This window comes from Eucyclogobius newberryi, unplaced genomic scaffold, assembly GCF_026437365.1.
Source record: "Eucyclogobius newberryi isolate DKJ021-1_F unplaced genomic scaffold, fEucNew1.0.hap1 SCAF_15, whole genome shotgun sequence".
Lineage (NCBI taxonomy): Eukaryota > Metazoa > Chordata > Actinopteri > Gobiiformes > Gobiidae > Eucyclogobius > Eucyclogobius newberryi.
The window spans coordinates 13,031,173-13,043,947 of record NW_027315779.1 but is presented as its reverse complement, the minus strand read 5'-3'; the positions used below and the strand labels follow the sequence as shown (position 1 = coordinate 13,043,947).

Sequence of the window (12,775 nt, the reverse complement as noted above, 5' to 3'; positions counted from 1 at the left end):
ATGTTGTTCGGAAAATATGAAAAATATGATCATCCAATATATACCTGCTTGGAGTAAAAAATGCAATCAAAAAGTTGATTTAAACAAAAACAAAAATAAAAAAGAATATGCTCAGGGTTCAGAATAAGCGGTATCGCATCGCAAAATGTGACGCAATTTCTCTCAAATGCGATGCGTTCGTCAGAAAAAAAAGTGCTAAAATGTGTGTTCAATTGTATCACCAAAGCGCCTAAAAAGCACTGATCACTCGTCAATCGATCGTCAACAACAGCATGACACACTTGACAGGGTCCCGCTGCTGTCACAGGTCACGCGTGTGAAAACTGCTGATCGGGAGGAGCCACCGGGAGTGCGCACGGAGGCGATGAGGCGCTTTACGAGCGCCGCGTCCCGCTGATCTGACATAGTTATGTGTAACATGCAGTTATTGTGTAACATGTAGTTATTGTCGTGAGATCAGTGAGACGCGGCGCTCGGAAAACCCCTCGTCGCCTCCGCGCGCGCTCCCGTTTTCACCCCGAGGATGTGGAATTCAAAGGGTCAAACTCACTCATGTCCAGGACAAAACCAAAACGTGTTGTGTGTGTAAGAGAAGTCATTCTGATACAAACAGCTCATCGTCATGACGACTCTGGTGGTGATATGTAACTTGTGAGTGTAAAGACAATATGTGAATGAGACTCATGCAAATAGTCATCTGATGATGATGATATGGAAGAAAGTTGTAAATAAGACCATCTGACTTGGTGTTAATTATTTATCAATATTCAAAACTATTAAGTGCACTCTCAAAACAAAAGAACTCTTATTAACAAAACTGTTGGTGTTCAACAAATAATTTTATTTACAAGTTTTCTATTTTATTTGGAAGTGTTCAAAAGTTCATTTGTTAAGAGTTTTTTAAAAATAGAATATTTACAAATACATTTGAAATAAATAATCTTGTTACATCAGTGGGAAATATTGATTGTCACTTTTGTGTTTTGTTATGCAATTATCAAATTGCTATACAAATTTGAAAAAAAAATGCGGATTGTGTAGCAGCACCGCTATACAAGTGAAAATCCTTAATCTGAGCCCTGATGCCCCAGTCACCCGCAACCCCGAAAGGGAACAAGCGGTAGAAAATGGATGGATGCATGGATGGATGTAGCAAATGTTTCTGCACTTTTGTGATTCATTTTCCCTTTTGTCTGATGATAATAAAACCTTGGCTATCATGTTTAAAGGTCTTTTTTAAAATATTTTTCTTGGATAGACATAATATCATCTGAATATTGTTATAGACTCACTGCACGAGGAAATGCTTCACTACAGGAAGTAGAGCGTGAAGTTGTAATAAACGTTTCCAGCTAAGTAATTTAGACCGCGGACAAAGGATGAGTCAATTGTGATTTGAAATCAAAGTTTTCGTCAAATTATGTGTTTATTTTGTTTATTGAGCTGCTTATCAACCTACTTAACACCTCCTTTGGAATTAAACGGGTCAAAAATGGACAAAGACGCAGATTTTTGAGGTGATTTGTGGCGTGGTTTGTTTGAATGGAAGGTGCATTGCAAGGGTTTTATCCATGTGATTTTTGTACTCTGTTTATACACTGGTGCAGTAATTAAAAGTGAATCATACAGATGTTAAATTCATAGCTGATTGTTTGGAAAGATACCTCGATTACAACCATATTTAAATAATATTTGCTTCTTTTTTTTCAGCAAGGCCAAGCTGCAAAGTGCACTCTATTGTGTTGTTTTCTTTATCTTCTTTTCCTTTCTTATGTTATAAAAAGAGTCAGGTTCTTGTTCCAGAAGTTTATGACTAATTTCAGACTCAAACAAGCGTTTACTCTGTTGTTTTACTCTGTCTGAATGACTACGGATGAAAATGCATAAAATGTTCCTGTAGTAAGGGCTTTTGCTGTCAGTAAATAATACAACGACACCCTCCAGGAGCCGGTTCCTCTGAATATTTGCAACCACCTCAACCAGTTTAATTACATTGAGTCCCTAATCATACTCATTAAGGGGTCTCACTACGTACATTCAGGCACCCCCACCATCCCTAACATGATCAATCAAAATGGCCCTCCATCCGTTTTGATATGGGGGGGAAATAAACCATCCCAACCCGGCGTGAGCATCAGAGCCGCGGCGAGCGTCCGACCCAGCGAGCGACAGTGCGGATCGCGCAACGCTGCGGACCACGCGGCGAGCAGAGCTGCGGATCGCGCGGCGAGTTGGAACTTTTTTCGGTAGAAGCGGCACAGCAACCAATCAGAGATTACGCTCTAGTGACGTGCTACGCACTACCCGGAAAAAGGCCCAAAACATACGGTCAGCACTAGATCATACACTCATGACTCCGAAGAAGTCACACAGAAGTGACAAATTCGGTTCCGGAAGTCACGAATTCGGTCCCGCTGATACAGCTCAGGCAATAATGTTCTCTATAAAAAGCTTTTTTTCATTGCATTACAGTCTGTTCCACCTCACTCGTAGTATATTTTGTTTTGTGCTTGAATGTTGAGCGCTTTTTGTTTTTGACCAAACCACAATAAATAAATAAAAAATGTATAGGGTTAACCCCTAACCCTCAACCCTAACTGTAGCTGACGCTATTTTGTCAGTATGCATTACTATGGCAACTAAGAGTTACACCTAAAACATTTTATTTTCAAAAGAGTTTCTCACCAAATTGACCCAAGCATCATTGTAATTGTTTGTTATTTATTTGTTTATTTAAGTTAATATTACCTGTGTAAGTTTTCATTTGACCATGGGCGTTGCCCCGGAAGTAAAAATACAGAGACTGGGAGAGAGATAGAGAGAGAGAAGCTCTGAAACAGAACGGTAAAAGAAAAGACTGGCTAGAGCAGGGCCGGCCCAAGCCTTCAGGGGGCCCTAAGCGAAAACATTTTTGGGGGCCCCTCACCACGTGATCAGAATCAGTTTTATTGCCATTGTCAGTAAACAATTCACATATGGGAACTTTCTTCAACGCAAACAAAGCGCACCAAAACTCCAGGGCATCCGTTTGCCAGTTAGTTTATTCTCAGCACCTCACAAGCTCAAATATTGCTAACTTAAATCCCACAATGCAACTTGGTATTCCGCTGACATCACCTCTACTCCCTGTACAAATAACACACGTCCCAGATATGTTTTTGGGCGAATTTGTGGGCGTTAAGGGTCTACAGCCACATTAGCAGTTTAAATTAATGAACAGGGGGGGTCTGGGGGCTCTCCCCCAGAAATTTTCAGACCTTTTATGGATCTTCTGGTGCATTTTAATGTGGTATAAAATGATGATGTGATGAAACTGTGCCAGGAGAAAATGACTAAAGCCAGTTATTCTTACATTAGTGTACTTAATTACTCAATACAATATTGGCTATGAAAAATAATTATGGTCAAATTGATTCATTTTAACTGAAAATGTAAAAGTAATAGTTATCCTTACTAATTTATCTTTTACAGCTCCCAACTGTTCCTTCTTGCCAAAGTGACAAAACAAGTTATATTAAATTTAAAAAATGGCATAAGCATTGCTTGATTAACAATTAACACTGATAAAACAGTGCAAACACCCAAAGAATGAACAGAACATGAAGTGAAGGTCCAAACCTAGTTATAGTGAAGAGACTGCGTTTCTGCAACTTTGCCACTTTTGTATAAAAATATATGGTATTATTCTATAACAGACGTAATTATAATATGTCTGGTTATTTTTCACAATCAATTTATTATAATTTATAACGATAATGATGCTTTTTAAATAAATTGAAATGTTTTATTGCTCTATTAAAAGTTAATTACAATATAAATGTTTGTTCTGATCAGAACATCACACACTGGACTCCTGCATGACACAATGCTGCGATGTGATTGGCTGATGGACCTTACATGCATAAACCTTTACATTCCTCTCATTGCACTTTAAGAAGTCAAAGTAAAACAGACATCACGAGTCACGATTGATCTCACACATGGTGACGTGAGAGAGAGAGGGACGCAAACTCAAACCGCTCATCTCTGACTGAGGCTGCACAGGGGCCCGGGACAGGGGCCCGGGACAGGGGCCGCACACTGTTCACTCCAAAGTCTCACGTCAGAGGTTCTGGACGAGACGGCGCTCGTCCGGACCGGATCTCCGCCTCTTAGTGACCCGGGGCATAGACGCCCCTCACCGGCCTCACCTGCAGCTAACACTACCGGGCTGGTGTAAATGTTAAGCTTATTATCTTTCATTCAGACACATATTGTGCGCGGGGCAGAGCTCTCGTTGCCTCCAGCCTGAGCAAACTAACGTGACAGAATCGTGTTGTTTCAAACAGCAGAATTAACCGTCTCTTTGTAAGAGAAGTTCAATACCTGGAGAGTGTTGTTGAGTTTGCAGTTTCTTTACATCGTCAAGAAGTTTCTTCTTTTGTTTTTCAGCACCAGGAGATATATTCCTCTGGACATGAGGACCACGCAGGGACCACGTTCTGTTGTGTTTATGTTTAGCTCTCGTTCTCCTCGCGCACAATGAAGTTGACCAATCAGCGCAGGTTTGGTGCCTTGGTTGCCAGATAGTCATTACAAATAAATGCGGTTTGTGCGTTATATGTTACCGCTGTGTGCGCTGCCACGCTGTGTGCGCTGCCGCGCCAGCAGCGCTACTACACTAGTGGCGCACGCTGCGCTTGCACTTCTCATAAGACGGGTTGCCAGATTGGGAGCCCTACTAACGCCTCGGGGCCCTACGTGGCTGCTTAGTTCGCTTATAGGCTGGGCCGGCCCTGGGCTAGAGAGTAGAGAAAAGCCAAACGTCTGCCAGAAAACCACTTAACTACCAATGGTCATATGTTGGCGAACACGGTAAATATCCTTGTGAATGTTTTTTTTGTACTGTTTGTAATTTATCATATCTGATATATTTTTCTGTCTTTGTTTTAGTTTTCATGGTGTAAAGGTGTAAAAGTTTCAAAGTGCAAAGTTGTAAAAGAACAGTGTGGCCGAACACACAAACATCATTATGGAGCGTAATGTCCTTTTTAGACAAAGTTAAACCACGGTAGTTACAGTGAAAACGTGAGCTGATTCATCGCACGTGGCTCTGACTGCGCTTCTTTCGCATCCTGACTGCGGCGCCAGAGTCCGTGATCTTAGCCCTACAACAAGCTACAACGTCTGTCGTCTGCGGAGCAAGTAAAGTTGCAAAACTCGACGTCAGGTGCAACTGTGAATTTCAGACTCGACCACTGATGAATAAAGTAAGGATGAATAAAGGACACAATAAATGCAAAATGACATCTCAAGACAATAACTCATCTTCAAGTGACAGTGAAGAGGAAGTTGAGTCTCAAACACATGTTGAAACAAATGCTAAAGAGGAAAAATATTTTCCAGAACAAGATAAAGTTGAATCAAAATGAAGGAAATCTTCTTGTGAAAGACGCTTAACTCCAAAAATGCTGTAAAATGCTTAACAATATTAAAAGAAGAATGCGCCAAAAAGGATTTGTACAACATGATGGATGAAGTTGAAACGCTTGACAGTGAACTCAAAGGACTATATGATAACATAAGAAAGCTTTCAGTTCCAAGTCAAGAAATATGGAGGAAATTAGATGCATGCACAGCTGTTACCATTGATTTAATGCGCTTAATGAGGTACAGACTAATTGAAGAAGCTTGAGAGTTTGATGTGGGGGCAGAGAAGGCAAAATTACGTGCACTTTTGGACTATGATTATGCTAGATCTATATTTGGGTCTACAGCCACCAGAGCTGCTTCACATAACTGTCATTCTGAACATCCCTCAGAATCACCTAGCATCTCAATAAAAAGATCAGAAATAGCTGCAGAGTTAGCTGCAAAGCAAGCTGAAAATGACATGGAAGAGGCTATTGAGGCACAACGTCAAGAACTTAGAAAACTTGAAAAACAGAAAGAGATTGTGGGAATGCAGGCTAAGTTGAGAGTGTATACTGATGAAGAGATGAAAGTGATAGATGAGAGATGTAGTTCTGTACATAGCAAAGTCAGTGCTAATCTATTATATCATGCTAAACGTGTAGAAGAGCAAGCAATGCAGAGTGAATAATTTGTTAAGGCTTTACATGAGTCAGTCGCTCTCACTAGACTTCCTGATCCAGAGCCCACTGTGTTTTCAGGTGACGCTCTTAAGTTTATAGAGTGGACCACAAGTTTCAAAGCACTCATAGAAAGATGGTGCTCAAATCCTGCAGACAGATTATTTTATCTGCAAAGGTACATAGCAGGAGAGGCAAAATCTACTCTAGAAGGCAGTTTCTATAGAAAGGATGAGGAGGCATATCAACAGGCGTGGGAGAGGCTGAATGATAGATATGGACATTCATTTGTAGTGCAGCGTGCCTTTAGAGAGAAGCTTAACAAATGGCCAAAGATAAATGGATAGGAGTATGTTAAGCTGAGAGAGTTTAGTGACTTTCTTCTCACATGCTGTCATGCCATGCCCCACATAAAAGGTCTGCAGGTTCTCAATGACTGTGAGGAAAACCAGAAAATGCTGACAAAACTCCCAGATTGTATCATGTCAAGATGGAATCGTTATGTCACTGAGGCACGAGACAAAAACAAGGACTATCCAAGCTTTCAAGAGTTTTCTTCCTTTTTTTCTGAAGAGTCTCGCATTGCTTGCAACCCAGTGTTGTCCTTGTACGCCGTCATCTCCCTGCTGCACCGCTCTCTCTCTCACCTGGAGAAACCTGGCATCTCTGTGAGGATCCTGTTCTTCGATCGCTCCAGCGCCTTTAACACCATCCAGCCGCTGCTTCTGAGGGACAAGCTGGAGACGGCTGGTGTGGAGTATGACCTGGCAGAGTGTCCATGCCGCAGGCATAGGCCATGCTTGTATCTGCTCAAATCAATGGAAGTCTATGGGGAGTGGGCGGGGCATCCCGACGGAATGGGGAGTGACGAGCGCGTAAGCGCTCGTAATGATGATTCCACCCCATGGCGGCATGGGGAAGGCTTAGAGCTTTCAAACGATGTATAATTTGTTGTTATAGTGGAAACGGCTATATTGTTTTTGCTAAAAATATTATTATTTTTTATTTTTATTATTTTTCTTGTTCTTCTGCTTTTTGAGCTCTAATTTGACCCCCTGAACATGCTCAAAAACTCACCAAACTTTACCCAAAATTCAAAATCGGCGAAAAATGTTGTTTTTTCTGGGCCATTTTTTTTTTCGTTAAAAAATGGCGCGACAGCGCCACCGACAAAAGTCAAAATACATTGCGCCTATGGGAGACGCCCCGAGGTCAACTTTGTCGTAGAGCTACGAAATTCGGAACACGCATTCCTCATGTGAGGACAAAAAACAAATATTATTGTGGCCACGCCCCCAGAATTACCCTATGCCCGCCATCTTCCTTTGAAAATGAAAACATGCTGTGTTAGCCATTTTGTTCACGTCAAACTTTGACGAACTCCTCCTAGGGCGTTTTGCCCACCGACTTCAAAATCGGCGGACGTCCTCTGGACAAGTGGGGCATCTAAAGTTATCCAATTTTTTGAGATACCTTTTACGGTCTGTGTGCGGCGCACCCGCAAAGTTGGACAACTTATTTTGGGATATTGCAGATCTAAAAATTGTTCCCATTTGATCAAAACAAGTCCGATTAGGACCAAATTTGAATCAGTTGTTCAACTTTCTAGTTTGGACCAGTTTATGATGACAAAATTGAAATGGGCGCGATAGCGCCCCCTACAGAGTGACCTTTAAATTAACATTGAAGGTCAAAAATTTGTTTTACCAAAATTTTCTAAACTTTACCCAAAATTCTATTTTGGCGTCGCGATCAAAAAAGCCAATCAGACAAATGCCTTAATTTTTACGGCGTAGTCGTAGCGATGACATAAACCTCCCATGTTATCCCTATGGGAAAACCGCTAAATCTCTCGAATATCCACATTTTTATGTTTTACACTTTAACGAAGTCCTCCTAGTGCGTTTTGCCCACCGACCTCAAAATCGGTGTACGTCCTCTAGACAAGTGGGGCATCTAAAGTTATCCAAATTTTAAGGATAGCTTTTACGGTCTCTGTGCGACGGAGCCGCAAACGTTTCCCAGAATTCTGACTATTTGGCCTTCAGAGTGGCCTATAAACAATAGAGTTTTTCCAAATGACATGATATTTTGAACAAAATTCTAATTTGCCATCCTGATCACAAAAGTATGAGAGCCAAAGTCATATTTTGTACGGCGTAACCGTAGCGATGACAGAAACATCCCATGTTATCCTTATGGGAAAATCATAGAATTGCTCAAATCACCACATTTTTACGCTTCACACTTTAACAAACTCCTCCTAGGGCGATTGTCCGATCAAGTTCATATTTGGAGAATATCATCTACACAAGCGGGGCATCAGAACTTATCCATATTTTGATTCTAAGTGCTACGGTCTCTGTGTGGCGGACCCGCAAAAATATGTCAGAAATGGGAAAACAGCGAAATCTCTGAAATGTTCACATTTACGCTTCACACTTTAATGAACTCCTCTGTGGGCAATAGCTCGATCAAGCTCATATTTGGGGAAAATCATCTACACAAGCGGGGCATCAAAAGTTATCCATATTTTTATTCCAAGTGCTACGGTCTCTGTGCGGCGGCGCAGCAAATTTGACTGACACTTGTGTTGATTTGCACTGGATTGGCCATGTCCAATGTGTCGCCGTCTGTCAAGTTCTTTTTTTATTCAACACACAATAAGGGCGCCATCTTTATCAAGTCGAAAGCGCAGAGTCGGAAGGCCGGCGGCCCGCGAGGGCCGTTGGATGCCGCTTGCGGCTTTAATTTATTTTATTTCCCCCCTCCATTCCCTATAAGATAGGAGAGGAGTTTTGTTAATAAGAGTTCTTTTGTTTTTGTTCATAAGAGTTCAATTAAGAGTGTGTCTTGAAACTTCCTATAATCTGTCCTTTCCTCCTGTTTCTACTGCGTTGTAACAACGAAATTTCTCCTTGTGTGGATATTAAAGGATTATCTTATCTTATCTTATCTTATGCCCTAAAACCACATGTAGACAGCCAAATCAGAGAAAACAAAGGCAAATACCTTTGTTACTAATGTAAAGCCAGCAGAGCAAGTAAAATCCAAAGGCTCAAAGGAAAGAGACTTTCTACTTCAAACCTCAAGCAAATATATGTGCTGTGGAGAGGATCAAACCATACACAAGTGCCAAAAGCTTATAGAAATGTTCATAAACGACAAGAAAACGTGCATATTTGAAGACAAACTGTGCTTTGCATGTTTGAGAAAGGGGCACATTTCAAAGGACTGTAAAAACAGAGCAACGTGTGGCATATGTAAAAAGAGCCACCCAACTCCACTGCATGAGGACCGCGCCTCAGCAGACAAGTCCCCATCCGAAAACACCGTAAATGAAGCCACCACCTCCCTCTCGTGCTCGGTGCGAGGAGGTGAGCACATCAATGATTGTACCTGTGTGGATCTCATCAGTTAATGCTCCTAACAGTGAAACTTTGGTATACAATTTATTGGACACTCAAAGTAAGTAAGTAAGTGTGTGAAAATCTGCAGGTAGCTACAGAGCCAGTTAAACTAAAGCTTGCCTCTATGGTCAAAAGAGACTCTATAGTGAAAAGTCAAAGATAAGACAAGATAAGATAAACCTTTAATAGCCACACAAGGGGAAATTTTGTTGTTACAACGCAGTAGAACAGGAGGAAATGACAGATTATAGGAAGTTTCAAAACACACTCTTAATAAAACTCTTATGAACAAAACAAAAAACTCTTATTAACAAAACTCCTCTCCGATCTTAATAGGGAATGGAGGGGGGTAAATAAAATAAAATCAAATAGATAATAAAAATACAAAATAAAGATAAAAATCAGATTATAATAATAAAATAATGATAATAGAATAATTTAAATTAGAGGGTTCTATTCAGACACTGAGATTGAGTTACCCCCAGCTTACACCAGAGACTTTATTCCGCTTGAGTGTGCTCATATCCCTACTCATCAAACAGCCAGTAAATGGAAACACCTTGCCGACTTAACTCAAAAGATGCCCCCTTTAATGGACTGTGCTGTTGGACTCTTGATAGGGTATGATTGTTCGAGAGCCCTAGCCCCCAGAGAGGTCATGTTGGTGGTGACAGTGAGCCAGAACGGTAAAAGAAAAGACTGGTTAGAGAGTAGAGAAAAGACAAACGTCTGCCAGAAAACCACTTAACTACCACTGGTCATATGTTGGCGAACACGGTAAATATCCTTCTGAATGTGTATTTTGTACTGTTTGTAATTTATCATAGCTGATACATTTTTCTGTCTTTGTTTTAGTTTTCACGGTGTAAAGGTGTAAAAGTGTCAAGGTGCAAAGTTGTAAAAGAACAGTGTGGCCGAAAACTACAATTAAACTTGACACAAACATCAGTATGGAGCGTGATGTCCTTTTTAGACGAAGTTAAACCAAGGTAGTTACACTAACCATAACCATAACCCCTAACCTTAACCCCTAACCCTTAACCCCTAACCCCAAGTGTTTGTAGTAGTTAGGAGACAAGGGGGAAAAATGTAACAAACTAGACTAATCTAAGTTTAAAAAAAAGTTAAACACAAAAGAAATTAAGGATCGGAGCGGAAAACCCAAAATCTATAGCATGGCACACCGTGGTTCAAACCGCTGGGCCATTGATATGGAAATTTTCTGCTGCAAGACAGAAAATATACCTCGCATGTGATCTGCGTGCCACGAGGGCCGCCATATTGGATGTTGTAACTTCCAAATTCGTCACTTCCGGGATTTATGAGGGTATGATCTAGTGCTGAACCAAAACATACCCCGCAGCCGCGTGCGGTTCGTCCCCACGTTTCCGCGTGCCTAAATGGTCACATTTATATAGCGCTTTTCTACCGTCAAGGTACTTAAAGCGCTTTACATCAAGGAACCAGTCACCCATTCACACACACATTCACACCCCAGATATACGCAGACACTGGGGGGCGAGTTGGGTTAAGTGTCTTGCCCAAGGACACAACGGCAGTATTCACATGAGGCAGCTGCGATCGTACCGCCAAGTGGATCTGACCGCTCTGACCGAGCGGGGAGTCAACCGCCGACCTTTGGATCAGAAGACGAGCACTCTACCACTGAGCTACTGCCGCCCTAAGCGCATGGATCTATCATAATATAGTTCCCTCAGTGTACGGGGCAAAATGAAGACGGAGAAAGACAGTTCGAGCTGACGCAGAAGTGGACAGAAATCTATCTATAATATATATATATCTATATTAAAGGCGGTATGGACAATTTTTCGGCGATTTGAGAACGCAGGCGGAAGTGCGCATGCCACTCCCGTGCAGACTGATACAACACACACGTGCGTTTGTTTATTAGCGCAACGGAGCGCATCACATCTCTCGTCTCCAGTAGATTTCTGTCCACTTCTGCGTCAGCTCGAACTGTCTTTCTCGTCTTCATTTTGCCCCGTACAATGAGGGAACTATATTATGATAGATCCATGCGCTTAGGCACGCAGAAACGTGGGGACGAGCCTGACGCGGCTGCAGGTGAGCGATAGGTGCGTTTTATGATTGATACGTGGCAGGACAAATGATTTATCCACGCCACGAGGAAATATGATAAAAAATTTGCTGAAAAAAATCGTCCATACCACCTTTAAGTTACGTAGTATATATATAATGTGAGTGTGTGTTATATGTGTGTTATATATATTTATTTATTTATTTATTTATATAAATAAATTAGGCTACATAAAATATAGCCAATATTCAACGACCACCTATTACCTATAGCCTATAATCTTCTATCGTCGACACCAGCTCCACACACCTCAGTTATGATCGTGGACACGTAGACGCTCGTGTCATACTCCCACCCGTCCAGACACGGCTCCGTCTCCACGCGCGACACGTTCACGTCTCCGGGCTCCAGTCCCTTCTCTGAAAACTCCCGCAGAGCATCCAACTTGTACCGAGCGCACTGACTGCGCACTGTGGCACCGCGGTCCCCGTCCTGCTCCCACGGGACGCTGCTGTTCATCCACGCCGCGCTCAGGTTCGCCGCGGTGGGGATGTGGCAGCGATGCGCCGGCGTGTCGGCCACGAACACGATGGACAATGTGTAGAAGCTGTTCGGGACGATGGTCAGGGAGATGAGGACGAACACACGCCATTGGTAAGATCCCCACTCGCCCAAAAACGCGGTGCATTCGTCGTAGTCGAAGTTTGTCATGGTTCAAACTTTACGCACGGCCACAGGATGTTTCCCGGGATGTTTCCAAAGCTGACTCTTCTAGCCACAATAATCCCTCCCACTTCAGACTACGAGTTAGTAGTGATCGTTTAGCTCAGGGGTGTCCAAACGTTTTTCACTAAGGGCCGCATTTTGAAACTTATACGGAGCAAAAGGCCACAAACAACCCAACAATGTCGAACTTGTCAAATGAAATTTTGCATATTAGGTTGGTATAACATTAAAATGCTTGAATTTTTCCAATTTTACAGTAAAATAACCAGGCAAGGCAAGTTTATTTGTAGAGCACATTTCATACACAAGGCAATTCAAAGTGCTTCACACAGCAGGAAAAATCCATTCAAATCGCAAAGAAATTACAGAAATAGAAACACAATAAAATTAACTAATTAAGAAAAAAATAAAAATAAGAAACACCTAGCCACAAAGGGTAACATATTTTTTCGGAGTCCAACTCCCTTTTAAATCAGTCCAACTCAGTGGCGGCTCGCCCATAGGGGGCG

At 41.9% G+C, this 12,775-nt stretch overlaps 1 protein-coding gene across 1 annotated transcript in view; it reads right to left on the bottom strand.

Annotated features, from left to right (window-relative positions):
- LOC140360710 (solute carrier family 22 member 4-like) overlaps positions 1-12,265 on the bottom strand; it is a 47,686-nt gene extending 35,421 nt beyond the window's left edge. Inside the window, exon 1 of the mRNA XM_072446044.1 lies at positions 11,850-12,265. Coding sequence (XP_072302145.1) covers positions 11,850-12,251 — 402 coding nt within the window. The 5' untranslated portion in view covers positions 12,252-12,265. The remainder of the gene's footprint in view (positions 1-11,849) is intronic.
- Between the last annotated feature and the right edge of the window lie 510 nt (positions 12,266-12,775).